Source organism: Pongo pygmaeus, chromosome 2 (assembly GCF_028885625.2).
Source record: "Pongo pygmaeus isolate AG05252 chromosome 2, NHGRI_mPonPyg2-v2.0_pri, whole genome shotgun sequence".
In the NCBI taxonomy this organism is placed as follows: Eukaryota; Metazoa; Chordata; class Mammalia; order Primates; family Hominidae; genus Pongo; species Pongo pygmaeus.
In genome coordinates, this window is record NC_085930.1 from 159801838 (window position 1) to 159817737 (window position 15900).

General features: G+C 39.0%; 1 protein-coding gene across 1 annotated transcript in view; it reads right to left on the reverse strand.

Moving 5' to 3' along the window:
* Nucleotides 1-14247, reverse strand: part of CLRN1 (clarin 1) — a 45146-nt gene extending 30899 nt beyond the window's left edge. Inside the window, exon 1 of the mRNA XM_054480268.1 lies at nucleotides 13817-14247. Within this exon, the coding sequence (XP_054336243.1) occupies nucleotides 13817-14069 (253 nt within the window). The 5' untranslated portion in view covers nucleotides 14070-14247. The remainder of the gene's footprint in view (nucleotides 1-13816) is intronic.
* Nucleotides 14248-15900: the final 1653 nt, after the last annotated feature.

Consider the following 15900-nt stretch of genomic DNA (forward strand, 5'->3'; position numbering starts at 1 on the left):
TGATTTTCCTATGCCTATTCCTCACATAGAGTACCTCTCCTTCTTGGAGTTTTTATAACAAATAAAATAATTGTGATAATAATGAGTGCTACTCAACTATCTATAGCTTGTGGTAGGATTTGATCATCTTGACCTCTCTGAAGTTAGATGTGGCTGTGTAACAAGCCTTGGCCAATAAAATATAAGTGGAGGTGGCATGTGTCAGTTCCAGGTCAGCGAATTTAATTGCCAGCGTGAGAGCCTCCACAACTCTTTCTCTGTTAGAGTAACTGTCAACATTCCAGATGGTGGCCGTATCCTGGAATGAAGCTCCAGCCAATCTCCAAAAAATATGAACTGTGGGCAAGAAACACATCTTTGTTGTTTCAAACCTATAAAGTTCAAACTTACTTGTTATTAAAACATGACCCAGCCCATCCTGAATGATATGCTAGTATAGCTCTCCCAAGTGGCTGGTCATTTCAAAACACTTCTGCTAGATTCTGGGTTGTTGAACAAGTATCCTCTAATTCCTTTCACATTCTCAGAGTCTACCAGAAGGCTTAGGCACATCATGGGCACTCAATAATCTTTTTAGGGGAGGGAGGGGTGGGAGCATTGAAGGCACATAAACTCTTTAACTTACAAATAATTTGTCTCACATGTCAAGTAATGTTATTTTCAATAGGTTACAGCCAGGCTTGGTGGCTCACGCTTGTAATCTCAGCACTTTGGGAGGCTGAGGCGGGTGGATCACCTGAGGCCAGGAGTTCAAGACCAGCCTGGCCAACATGGTGGAACCCCGTCTCTACTAAAAATACAAAAATTAGCCAGGTGCAGTGATGGGCCCCTATAGTCCCAGCTACTTAGGAGGCTGGGGCAGGAGAATCTCTGCAGCCCAAGAGGCAGAAGTTGCAGTGAGCCGAGATCACATCACTACCCTCCATCCTAGATGACACAGCGAGACTTTGTCTCAAAAAAAAAAAAAAAAGTTTACTGGAGGGTAATAAGAATAAGATCAAAAGTGTTTTTACTAACTGCTAAGTATGTTCCTTTATTGTCTGCCATTAATCTGTGTTTTATTTGATATTTCTAAATGTATGGCTTTCATTTCAGTTGCCTTACCATTCATTTTACTTCTATCTGCTGGGGTTTTCTATTATATTTTATTCTGAAACTTTGTTAACCCTTTATCTATTACTGATTCCAGTCTAACAGTCATATCTCTTATCCTACAAATCTTAAAAATCCTAGTAAATTCAACCTAAGTCTATATGTAATGGCATTAACCAGGAGTCTCAGGCAGTTGGAATACAATGTGCCACCAAAGCACAATGGGTAGAGGGGCCGGTGGGGAGACAAACAGCCAGGCATTAACTGAGCGGCAGCATGGCGGGTTGGGCAGAATGTGGCTTTTGGAGTTAGGAAAGTTTAAAATTCATCTGGTTTTGCCATTTACTATGCATGTTGGTCTCTATATCTCAGTTTCCTTAACTATCAGCATAGATGATAATAGAAATAAATCACAGAGCTTACAAGAAACGTAAGTGAGATCATTTGTGTGGAAGATTGCTGTAAATTTTAAGTAATTGTCTAAATATTTTTAACATCATGAGAAGAGCAGAAGCATTGTATTTCCCCTGAAAAGAGTGGGGAATGTAAGAACTCAATGTAGTGAGGGTCCCAGGAGGAATCACTGAGGGTGGGTAAGAGAGATTTGGCCCATGGGTGGTCAGAGTACATGTCTCTGCATTGGGACCAAGGAATCCTCCGTAGTAGTCCTTGAAGTACATGGAATTCAGGCAAACTTTCTATCTTGCAACTTAGTCTTTTACTTTTTTTTCCTGACCAGGTGGGTGACTATTGCTATAAATAATACAGGAACTTTGGATTTATGGTTAATTACTTATTTGAAACCAGTCACATACTTTCCTTACTGTCTGATATATTGCTCTCATTCTTGCTTCTATTTCCCTTGTGCAATTTCTTGGACATCCTCTGTAATGGCTGGTCTAAAATGATCTTTGGACTGATAACACACCTCTAAGGAGAACCCCTGAGAGTCTCTTTGGAAGGAGCAGAGCCCTTCCACAGGAGATAGGCAGATGGAGGTCAAAAGTTAACTTTATTTCTGATAAAACTGTTAGAGAACATAGCTTAGATCTTCCATCAAGTTCCCCAAATTAGGCAGCTTCACCCACGCAGTCACAGACAGGGCCAGACAGCTGAAGGCCTCCCTGCCAAGGACAGAGCCGACTCCTTTAACCCAACCAGTTGGTGAGCAGGCTCCTGTAACTGGTGGGCAGATTTGGAAACAGGGGAAGCCGCTGGGGCTGACAGCCAAGTATGCTCAGTTTCTTACTGCAAATTCATCAATTTGCAGTAAGAGATTGCTGCAATGAGATTGCTTATTGCCCTGAGGCCAGGTGGCTGTGGAAAAAGCATAAGACCTTCATGAAAATGGAAGCGAAAGATCCCAGCTTAATTTTGATCAGAAAACCCCCCAACTGTGTGGAAGAAATGCTAAATACTGCTCCTTCCCCCTCCCCTCCTCCTTGTGGCTTCCGCCTTCCCTAACAGTAAGGGCTTCTAATTCTTGGCCTCACTTGTCTTAGCCACCATCCACCTCAGTCATTCTCAGCCTTGGCTGCACATTAGAGTCCCTGAGGAACTTTTGAAGCATTCCAATGCTCAGGTCCCACCCCCAGAGATCCTGATTCAATTGGTCTGGGATGGAGCCTCAGAATCAGTAGTTTTAAGGACTCCCCAGATGATTCTAAAGTGCAGCCAGAGTTATGGACCACTGATCTAATAGTTTTGGTTTCATCAACCTTTTCGCCTTCATCTGGCCAGATGTAAAATGCAGAAAAGGCCATCTGTGAAGCTCTCAGAACTAAGGCAGCCTCTGATAATGATGTCAGCAATGGTGCAGCAATTTCTTCCTAGATTAAAGCTATAAAGGCAGTTTCAGAGGTCCTGTTTTTTGTCTCAACTTGTCCTTCTCTACATAAAAGGATGTGTTTTTTAAAAAAGTATTTGGCCTCTTGGTGCTCAGCTATTCATTTTCTTGAAAGAGAATAAGAGGGAAGATTTCTTTCTTCTTACAGAAATGCTCTTGATCTGACTTTCCCCTCAGCCCATCTGCAGCCAGTCATTATGAAAATCCAGTAAAAGACATTCTCTGACATCAGCTCAATGCATTCATCTTCTTTAATATCACCCATAATCTCACACTCAGGTATTGAGCCAAGCTTCCAAAGGCTATGTGGTCAGGTTGAATGAAATCCATGACCCCAGCACTTAAAAGGAGACCTGATGGTATGATAAAACCATTCAAAATCTGATTTTCTCAGCCTCTTACCTGAATTTCTCTCAGCTGAAGTGTATCCACCTCACTCAAGCCTATTCAGAGGCAGCCCCATCAGTGAGTCTTAATCACCCATGGTGGCTTAGGGATGACAGCTGCTGTGGCACATATGTGTCTCTGACAACAGGACCCATTTAACTGCTCCTAATCCACAGGGGTATGATTATGTTGGGGTAATAACTCCTGGGAATGGCTTTGCCACAGTTATAACATGCTGAGAGGGAGCGAAATATGAGCCCTGCATAAATTAGACTACCAGGTACAAAGTTTGCTATTAGTCAGTTCTATCATACCTCTGATAAGAGTGTATCTCACCATAGACAATTGCATTTAGCTGCATGATGAGGTGACAGGCAAATTTGTCAGTTTATATGAGTTTTGTTTTTTTAAAAATACACCTATAACTTTATGAAACCCCTAATATATTTGAGAGATAAAAATGGACGTTTGTTTTTTATTTTTTTCAAACGATTTTAATTGATGCTAGAATTCTATCACCTTGGCTGTTAATACAATACTAGTTTTTGAAATGAATCGAATGCTATGCCAATGCTTTTCTTTTGGTCCTTGGCTTTGTTTTAAAACTGTTCATGCCACCTCAGGAAAGAGTCTGCCATTTTGTTAATTGCTGTGGTGAAATCGTTGCTGTGGTCAAAGCAGCTAACTTTGAAGATCACACCATGAAGATTTTAGTTGGCAGTGATGTTAAATTAGCTAACCACACATGTGATCAGATATCTCTGCCTTACACCTAAACTGCCAACATTAAGGTAATATAATTACATAACCCAAAGATTGATCACAAGCATGTGACTTCCTCAACCAATATTATTAAACAGGCTTGACTTGGCTATTTTACCTTGCAAGGATCAAAGATTAAGATTTAGACATCAGGATCACTAAAATGTGAAATAAAAAGGCAATGAATGAATTCAAGTCATAAGGCCAAATACTCTCAGATGGTTACATGAGAACCAGCTTTTGTGAGGCTTCAATACTATTCTTAAAATAGATGGTGAACACTCCTATTCAACACAGTATTGGAAGTTCTGGCCAGGGCAATCAGGCAAGAGAAAGAAATAAAGGGTATTCAAATAGCAAGAGAGGAAGTCAAATTGTCTCTGTTTGCAGATGAGATGATTGTATATTTAGAAAACCCCATCGTCTCAGCCCAAAATCTCCTTAAGCTGATAAGCAACTTCAGCAAAGTCTCAGGATACAAAATCAATGTGCAAAAATCACAAGCATTCCTACACAACCATAACAGACAAAGAGAAAGCAAAATTACGAGTGAACTTCCATTCACAATTGCTATAAAGAGAATAAAATACCTAGGAATACAACTTACAAGAGATGTGATGGACCTCTTCAAGGAGAACTACAAACTGCTGCTCAAGGAAATAAGAAAGGACACAAACAAATGGAAAAACATTCCATGCTCATGGATAAGAAGAATTAATATCATGAAAATGGCCATACTGCCCAAAGTAACTTATAGATTCAATGCTATTCCCATCAAGCTACCATTGACTTTCTTCACGGAATTAGAAAAAACTACTTTAAATTTCATATGGAACCAAAAAAGAGCCTGAATAGCCAAGACAATCCTAAGCAAAAAGAACAAAACTGGAGGTATTATGCTACCTGACTTCAAACTATACTACAAGTCTACAGTAACAAAAACAGCATGGTACTTTTATCAAAACAGATATAGAGACCAATGAAACAGAACAGAGGCCTCAGAAATAATGCCACACATCTACAACCATCTGATCTTTGACAAAGCTGACAAAAACAAGCAACGGGGAAAGGATTCCCTATTTAATAAATGGTGTTGGGAAAACTGGCTAGCCATATGCAGAAAACTAAACTGGACCCCTTCCTTACACCTTATACAAAAATTAATGCAAGATGGATTAAAGATTTAAACATAAGACCTAAAACCATAAAAATCCTAGAAGAAAACCTAGGCAGTACCATTCAGGACATGGGCATGGGCAAAGACTTCGTGACTAAACACCAAAAGCAATGGCAACAAAAGCCAAAATTGACGAATGGGATCTAATTAAATTAAAAAAACTTCTGCACAGCAAAAGAAACTATTCTCAGAGTGAACAGGCAACCTGCAGAATGGAAGAAAATTTTTGCAATCTACCCATCTGACAAAGGACTAATATCCAGAATCTACAAGGAAGTTAAACAAATTTACAAGAAAACACTCCATCAAAAAGTGGGCAAAGGATATGAACAGACACTTCTCAAAAGAAGACATTTACGTGGCCAACAAACATATGAAAAAAAGCTCATCATCACTTGTCATTAAAGAAATGCAAATCAAAACCACACTGAGATACCATCTCACTCCAATTACAATGGCAATCATTAAAAAGTCAGGAAGCAACAGATGTTGGAGAGGATGTGGAGAAATAGGAACGCTTTTACACTGTTGGTGGGAGTGTAAACTAGTTCAGCTATTGTGGAAGGCAGTGTGACAATTCCTGAAGGACCTAGAACCAGAAATACCATTTGACCCAGCAATCCCATTACTGGGTCTATACCCAAAGGATTATAAATCATTCTACTATAAAGACATATGCCCACATATGTTTATTGCAGCACTGTTCACAATAGCAAAGACTTGGAACTAAGCCAAATGCCCATCAAAGATAGACTAGATTAAGAAAATGTGGCACATGTATACCATACAATGGTATGCAGCCAAAAAAGGATGAGTTCATATGTTTTGCAGGAACATGAATGAAGCTGGAAACCATCATTCTCAGCAAACTAACACAGGAAGAGAAAACCAAACACCGCATGTTCTCACTTATAAGTGGGAGTTGAACAATGAGAACACACGGACACAGGGAGGGGAATATCACACACTGGGGCTTGTCGGTGGGTAGGGGCTAGGGGAGGGATAGCATTAGGAAAAATACCTAATGTAGATGACGGGTTGATGGGTGCAACAAACCGTCATGGCACGTGTATACCTATGTAACAAACCTACATGTTCTGCACATGTATTTCAGAATTTAAAGTATAATAAAAAAAACTTTAAAAAAAGGTAGTGAAATTGAAGGATAATCTTACGTATTTTCTGTATCTCTTTGTATCCCTTTTTCATATTCTAAGGGGGCAAAATGTAGCAGAGGAAGAGCATGATCTACCATATGCATATAAATTTGAATCCCAAGTCTGCTACCTATTAGCTATGTGACTTTGGAAAATTGTGGTGACCTCTCTGTTTCCAGTTTCCATATTTCTTCAAGAGAAGCAGCATCATAACGTGTCCCATGAAAGGGCTGTAGATAATACATACAAAATGCCTGGAACCTATGAGGCACCCAATAAATGGGCAGCTGAAATAATATTCATTATTGAATATTGCTTTTATCAATATCATTCTATCATTATATCAATATCATAATATTAATTAAAGTCATTCAATATTAATGAGTATATACTGATATACTCATTATATCAGTGCGAGTGGCAGAGACCCACCCAATATTTTTTTCTTCTGAGAAGTCTGAAAGTCCTTGGGGAAGATGAGTCACCTTCAGAAATTAGAAAAGAAAGCAGAGCAGCAAATTGTGAGAACAGTTGAGGAGTCATCCTTCAATAGGTAAAGTTCATATACACCAGGGTTAAGTTCCAGGAGTGCCACTTAGGACCTGCCTCTGTCAGACTCCTCTTCCTTTCCCAGGTATGCTCGGGTCAATGATTTTACTACTATTAGGGTGAGGGATGATTTAAAGGGAAGGAAGGTATATGGGTGTGCATGTGCACACATGCTTACAAGTAAAATTATAATTCTTGAACAATGTTGATTCTGCACTTTTTTTATATGAATATGGGAAGATAGTTACTAGGGGAAGGGAGAAATAAAACTTCTTTTTCTGGATTAGGTAGGCAGAACCAGAAGTTCCTTTGCTCAAAGTCATTTTCTCCAAATTCCTCACCAATTGGAGGATAATTTCTGCCAAGTTCCTCTTCTGGGTAAAGAATGCCCTTGGAGAGGTCAGGCGTAGTGGCTTATGCCCATAATCCTAGCACTTTGGGAGGCCAACGCAGGAGGATTGCTTGAGCCCAGCAGTTTGAGACCTGCCTGGGCAACCCCATCTCTACAAAAAAATTTTTTAAAAGTTAGCCAGGTATAGTGGCACATGCCTGTGGTCCCATCTACTCAGGAGGCTGAGATGGGAGGATCTCTTGGGCAGGAGAGGTCAAGGCTGCAGTGAGCTGTGATCGCACCACTGCACTCCAGGCTGGACAACAGAGTGAGACCCAGTCTCAAAACAAAACAAAACAAATACTGTTGGAGGGTTAAACGTATTGGTCATTCCTAACTTCTTGCCATTATCAGTTTAAGAAATTAGATTTAGGAAAGTGGAGTTTTTCAGCGAGGCTGGAAGAGGAGTTTCTTGGAAAAACAGAGAAAGCAAAAATTGGAGGAAGCAGGATGTCAGTTTCTTCTTGCTTTTGACCTTCTTCCATTTGTGCTTTCTCAATAATACCATCTCATTTGTTTCGGTATTTGTGGCTGCCCCTACTTCTGGAACCCACTAATCCATCTTGCCAGAATTCCAAAGCATCCCATTCTTCAATTTCCCTTTCTTTAACATGCAATTTCCCACACAAAAAGTAAAAGATTGTAATGGGAGAGAAAAGAAACATTCACTTTGGTCATGAAATCCATCTGGATCCTGATAAATGGTAGATATTTCAGAAAACTTTAAAAATCATGAGTTTTGAGGATCAGAGCAAAAGCACACGTAACTCAGCATGTCTAATGATGGTGGCCAAAAATCTGTCAGTGGGGTCATCACGTGACTAAGATTAGAAGGGTTAGGCAACTGTAAAGCTGGAAGGAACTTGTCTAGAACAGCCAGCCCCTCATTATATAGATCACAGAGCGTTTAAATGGTAAGAGATGTCAGAAATCACCTAGTATCATCTCCCATATACAGATGCAAGAACTGAAGATCAATGAAGTGATGGAATTTTCTCAAAGCATAATCTCTTGTGAGTGGCAGAGACCCACCTCAAATCCAGGTTGCTTAATTTCAATAGTGTCATTTTACCAAACATTTATGAAGTACCTCTTTGGGCCATGCACTGTCTGAGGCCCTGGTTTGAAAGAGCATTGGGATGAATAATACACAGCTCCTGCCTTCTTGGGGATTAAGATCTCCTCGCAGAGAAATACACATTCTCAAATATTTATAATATAGTTGTTTTGAAATAATAGAGCAAACATCAAGGTCTGGGAAGGACAGAGGAGGAAGCAATTATTTGGCTGAGAGAAGTTGAAGGTTTTTCTTTCACAATAGTGCTTCTCATACATTATTATCTTCTATTCCATTAATTGCTTTTTTTTAATGAGAGGTAAACAAAACCTCTATTTGCTGGACTGTTTTAATAGGTGAGTGAGACTAGACAACAGGACCCCTAAGCTAAAAGGCAGAAGAGCCCATGCTTGCTGGTGAAATGGTGCATATAGCTTCTTCTTCTCTTCCCCTAACCAGGGAGTCTTCGCAGATGAACTTCATAGGCTTCCCCTCTACATACCCCCATACCTGCTTCCACACAGACCATAGGAGGAAACACAGGATATCAGACAGAGCTACATCAAAGACCTTTGTAGCTCTGCCATCGGCAGGGTGATAGGAGAGATGCAAGGTGTGCAGGGTCATGACCAGTGAGTCACTTGGGGCAGGTCAGGTCAGCAAGAGACAAGAGTCACACTTGGAGGAGACCATGGAGATAGAGAGTGCCAACTCTCAGTGACAGACACTGAGACCCTGAGGCCCAACCATTTCATCCCAACATGTGTTTGAGAAGCCACCTGCTTGCTCACAGAAGTAGTTTCAACATTTTCTCTCCAATTTGGGTCAAATGCCTCATTTAGTAAAGAAACTCTGCTTTTCTAAAATATGAAGTGAACTAATTTCTGTTCAGCTTTTTATAAATTTTCAATCATGAGGTCCAAATTAAAATCCTTTTCAAAGTATGACTAAAGTTGCAAGCTGTGATACATGATTGGTTAAATTTTATTTTTCACATTTTAAGAAAATAATTCCATATGTTTTTGCCAGCTCATTCAACTATCTTGGCAATGAATAGATCAGTATATCTAGGAATGATTGATACCATATGATTCTTGGGTATCATATTTTGATGATATTCTGCAATGTTTCAAATTACCGAAACAGAAACCCACCCACACACACTGAGGCTCAAAATTTGCAATTTTTGTCTTGATGGCTACATTTAGAGTTTAAACATCATCATTAAAATTTTACAGGTGACATATCAAGAAAAATTAAGCCCACTAGTTGTGTCTCTTTGAAGGGAAAACATTCCTTCATTATAATGAATGAAATTGTATGCTAGGTATGAATGCTGGTGACCTCTAGAAAATGAACCACTGACCCATAAGTGGATGAGAATCAGCCAGAGTAAATGAGGCAGAAGTTTTCCCAGCATAACTGTGCATGCTGGCAGGGCAGATTCTTGTTATAATTAAAAGAGATAGAGTGGTCAATAGGGAACATTTAATAGGAACAAACATGACTACATTGCCAAACTATTTTTCTGGTCCATTTTTCATTCTCATGTTATGCCATATATCTGGGTTTTAAAAGTGACACAAGCATTGCACATGAAAATAACACACATGGACTTGTACAGCAGAACCCAGGAAAAATTCAATTAAAATATGAACACCATCAATGACCAACTTTTTCAGAGCAAATCCCCATCTAAATCTGTACTGACCAATACAGTAGCCATAAAAATGAGCATGTGACCCTATGCAAATCAGACATCCCCTCCTCCAGACACTGCATATATTCCTGGCTGTTGCCTACCGCACTTAGGGACCCCCTCTTTTGGCTTTGGAGCCCCCCCCGCTCCCTCTGTCTCTGTACAGGGGAGCCATTTCCTTCTGCCTTCTCTTTTTTTTCTTACCTATTAAACTCTCTGCTCCTTAAAACCACACACAAAAAAATGAGCATGTGAAATGTGGCTAGACTGAATTAGATGTAATGTAAATGTAAAATACACTCTAGATTTCCAAGACAGCGTCAAGAAAAAAAAAAACAATGTAAAACATCTCAATAAATTTTTAATTATATGTACAAATGATAATATTTTGGATATCTTGGGTTTAAAAAAATCATTAAAATTAATTTCATCTGTTCCTTTTTACTTTTGTTTTCTAATGTGGCTACTAGGACATTTAAAAGTACATATATGGCTTGTGGCTTGCAGTATATATATATATATATATATATATATATATTTTTTTTTTTTTTTTTTTTTTTTTTTTTTTTTTGAGACAGGGTCTCGCTCTGTCACCCAGGCTGGAGTGCAGTGGCGAGATCTCGGCTCACTGCAAGCTCCACCTTCTGGGTTCACGTCATTCTTCTGCCTCAGCCTCCCAAGTAGCTGGCACTACAGGCGCCTGCCACCACACCCGGCTAATTTTTTGTATTTTTAGTAGAGATGGGATTTCACCAGGTTAGCCAGGATGGTCTCGATCTCCTGACCTTGTGATCCGCCCATCTCGGCCTCCCAAAGTGTTGGGATAACAGGCGTGAGCCACTGCACCCGGCCTGCTTATAGTATATTTTTATTGGCCAGTGCTGATATAAATGAAACATTTAGGTATGCATAATAGTATTTATCCACCTAACAGAACTGAAATATAAATCCTATTAATTGATGATAACATGACAACACAAAGAAAACTTGCCATGAGACCAGCCTGGCCCACATAGTGAAACCCTGTCTCTACTAAAAATACAAAAAAAAAATTAGCCGGGCATGGTGGTGCATGCCTGTAGTCCCAGCTACTTGGGAGGCTGAGGCAGGAGAATTGCTGGAACCCAGGAGGGGTAGGTTGCAGTGAGCCGAGAAAACTGGCCATGAAGTGATTGTTACCTTGATAAGTTACCTTTTCCATTCCTCTTACACTGGTAAGATTCTGTGAATTCAAATGTTTGCTTAATAACTTTCTAAAGGCATAATAAGAAAGAAGAGATTATGGGAAATGAATTGTGCACTAATTATAAGTTGAGCTCTGGAAGAAACAGAAAAGAGTCATCCACCTGAGCTCTCTGGAGGTCCCTGCTTTTTGCTCCAAGGAAGCCACTACTGAGAAAGTAAGGTTAGACCTTTTATTCATTTATATGAACAGGGCTTATACATTTCTATCAGGAAGAATATCAGAGGATTCTCATCCAAGCAAACGTTGATGAAACATCATTGACAGGGTAATGACATTTTGAATGGAAAAAATGTGAACCACAAAGCTGCGTTGCAATGGGAGTGTAAACTTTGAGGGTGCAATGTGTCCCAAAGGCATGTTGATTAGAAAGTTTTAACACTGAGAGGGGTGTTTATTTAAATGAATATTATCCTCTTTGGGGAGTCCATTGGATCTATTTATTTTGGTTTTCCCAACTCTCTCTCATGCTGCATTGAAAAAGATACTTTTGTGCTTAGAAAAAAAAAAAAAAAAAAAAAAGCTCTACTGTAAGTATTCTTTGCTGGGCCTCACCAAAATGAATGAGATTTTAACATGTATAGTATATACAGTACACTTAATATGTATAGTCTATTGTATATAGATGGAGCTGTCACTGCAGAACAAACAAGTAAATGGAAGATTTTCTTCACTAGGCTAGGGGGAGAATGTTAGGGGTATCTGGGAACTAATGCAATTCTGTGAGATAAGTGAGGGTACTGTCTAAACCCCACCAGTTCTGCGAGTCCTCACAGAAAGCAAAAGGAGGGACGCCCAATTAGAACAACTTCATCCTTAGACAGGACCAGCATAGGACACAACCACAAAAATCATTCGCTGAACCCCAGAAGAATGTGGCTGTGTAAGGATTAAATGAGACAAAGCATATAAAGTGCTTAGTATGTAGTAAGTGTTCAGAAAACATCTTATTATTGTTTTGAAACATGTCCTATGGCATGAGTAAAGTTTATCTCCACTTCACTGTAGAAAATGTAAAGCCTCCAGAAAATTCACCAGTACCCTCTCCGCTTTTGTCTAAATTCATTTGTGAGAAGCTTTACTCATGCTTTGGCTGCCGGTGACTCACGGTTAAATCATCTCTCTCATCTTTTTTTCCTTTTCGGTTTTTTAGTACAGTTGCATATCATATGACATTCTGCTTTGTTTTCTTCCTTCCCCTTCCCCAGGAAAACTAAGCAACTCTAACAGCCCCATTACCTTAATGAATAAAAGCCATTCAGTGAAAAGAACTGGTATCCACTTCATCAATTAAAAAGCTAGCAACTAATTCTTGGAAATTTTCTGGAGCCCTGTGAAAATTCATATCACTTAGTAACCTATGTGAGCTGAAGGTTGGTGTCCAATGACTGCTGAGAAGATATAAGGAATGTTGCAGAAATATAAATAGACCAGCACTGAAATTTAATTAGGCACTGCATATGTTAATAATAAATTCAATTAATTTATCCTTCTACCTATATTAGAAAGAAAAAAAAAACCTGGGCAAAATAATAGTTCATTTTAAATGCTTCAATTGGTAACCACCTTTCCTGAAGAGTGATTTATGCAGTAATTTACTGACTGTGTCTTCATAAGATTGTTCCAAACCAGCCCTTCTGAAATAATAATAACTTCTGAATGTGTGTTGTAAGAGATATAACAAATGACTTCCCATTAATTTTCATTTAATGAGTTGCCTATTCACATGGTAATTTTTAAAAATTCTCTTCTTAAGATAAACAGGTTATAAATACTGTGGATTACACTCCCATTTCACAAAAATCACAACAAGAAAATCTCTCTCATATTCTCTACATGATTTGCAGGTCAATCAGTTTAAAATGTTCTATACTAAATAGGCATCCATTTATTTCCCAGTTAGCACAGCAGATCATTTTAAATTCCTACAGCCAAATGATTCCAAATTAGTTAAAAATGAAAACTGAATATTTAGCAGCAGGAAAGGTCTTAGCAGGAATAACGAGAGGGAGTGGGGAGCAGGAAACAAAATCATGAAAAAGGTGGCAAAGCAGGTAGGGTTAAATAAGGAGCCCATGACCTTAGTTCTTTTTATAAAGAACAAAAGGCATAAAGATCATTCTTTACAGCTTTCCTATTTCCCCAAGTTTACTTTTTTAAAAAGACTCCATAATTTTTTACATAAATATTAATACTTAAGCATCTTAATTGCTAATATTTCCAAAAAACTTAATTATGTAACAATGAATTAACTCTATACTATAATAAAAAGAGTAAGTATAAAATAATAAAAACTAGGAAGAAGAAATTGCTCACAGTCAAAGGTTTTTCATATGGTTCACACCGATTTAAAAAGTCCTGCCGTAAACACGGCAAAATTCTCAAATATAATTCCTCGCAACACTGGGAAAAGTCTGCCTGAAGTATTAAATAATTCAAATGCAATTGCTACTTACATGAGAACCGAAAGGGCCTTGCTCCTAACCCACACTGCCTCACACCCTCTCCGTGGAAAAGCCCGTACTGCATTTCACCCATAAACTTGTCCAGCTCCTGCCCTGAGGCATTGACGAGCAGAGCTCCCGTTTTGCAGAGGATAGTGGCTTTGATCCACAATGGTGTCCCCAAGGCTGTCACAACTCCGAAGGCACATGCAAAACTTAACACTCCAGCCATGCAAAAAATGATTTTCTTCTGTTGGCTTGGCATGATGAGAAACAGCCTCTGTGAGGGCGAGGTTCAAAAACAAGACCTTTGTGAGCAATGGGAAGAGACAGCCCCTTTGACTGCATTTATTACAGAAGCTGAACGGACAGCTCCCAGCTGAAAAGACAACTTCACCATCGACGGTTCTCACTAGGTTAAATGTCAGTAGATGAAGGCCTCATCATCACTCATACTTAGCTTTTCTCCTTTTCTGCTGCTGCTTCTCCCTAATTGGAAATCTTTGGACTAAGAATCTGTAAAATAAAAGTCTTTCAAACTGCCTTCAAGTATCTCCTCTGTGTCACTTGGTAACAAAGGTCTAAGATAACAGATGGAGTCCTCAGTGTAACTTGATAAATGTTTCCCTTCCTCAGCCTTTTGTCTGATTGGGTGAGTTGAAACTTTCAGAAACAGGCTTGAATCTGATGGTAAATTTTCAGCAACTTGAAAAGTTCATTTATCGATGTTTTTATTTTTGTTTTTTGTTTGTTATTGTTTTTGGTGGTAGGGGAAGGAGCTTTAGCAGAGGTAGGGAGAACATATGTATTGATAGTTGATGTCAAAAATTTTTAAGTACAGCAGGATAAAAATATTAACAGGACCAAATATTAAACAGAATTTGGTCCTACATGAATATTAAGTGCTCTAGATTAACCATGGGTCCTTGTCCTTCCAACTTAATTTCTCCCAGATCCATGGTTTATACCTAAGGTATCAACAGAGAATTTGATTCAAATTTTTCTTGGCATACAGAAATATGAAAATGCAGGAGCAAATATCTAGATTTCTAAATGCTTTCTTTTAACAGGCTTAGCTGCTTTAGGATAATAGCAAGGGAATGTGTTTCTGGGTCCAAGGAATACCAGGATCTGTAAAGATAAGGGCATATTGATGGAAAGAGGGATGGTGGTCAGATAGGTGACTCTATGGGTTCATCATAAAAATGCACAGGTCTCAGCAAAGGTAAACTATTTGGGAGACTAGAGACAGTTATGAGCAAAGATTAAGCAGCAGGTAGGTCTGGTTAAATGGTCAAGACCTGGAAACTAAAGTTCAGAATTCAGTAACAGCTTTTTAACTTTGCATTTCCAAAGAGATTCCTCCTTCTACAGACACAGGACTGTGTGTGTGTGTGTGTGTGTGTGTAAGTGTCTAGTGAATGTTTATTATATGCCATGTTATTGTCCTGAGCTCTGACCTACAAAGTTAATGTTTAGTAAGAACTTATGTCTGGCAACTTGTGAAGAATTCTACCTAAATTATCATATGTAATTCTCATAATTAGCATATAAAGTAATGAAGAAGAGGAAGAAGAAGAGGAGGGAGGAGGAGGAGGGAAGAAGGAAGAAGAATAAGAAAGAAGAAAGAAGAAGAAAAAGAAATTATTCCTATCTTATATATAAGGAAATTGAGGTTCAGAGAGTTTAAGCAACTTGCTGAAGAGAGTAGTGGAGCTGGGATTCAAATCCAGGTCTTCTACTTCTGAGGTTGATGTTCTATTCCAAGCAAAGCCCCTGACCTTGAAAAGATGGCAAACATTTCAGTTTGGGTTGGGTTCGTCTGGGAGTAACAGGAGCAGACTAGCCCATTATTAGTTACACATCTTGAGTGTTTGAAGAACACAGACATCAGTAAATAGAACTTTTTCAGTTGGCCAAAAGCACATGTGTATGCTAGCTTCTATTCTTTTGATCCACCTTTAAGCATGACAGCTTAGAGGAAATTAATAAATGAAGACTTATTTCACACCATTTTCAGCACAAATGAGTCTCTACGTTATGCACACTTTGAAGGGAACTTTGAGGTATAGACTCGGAGTACTGGTAAACTTCTC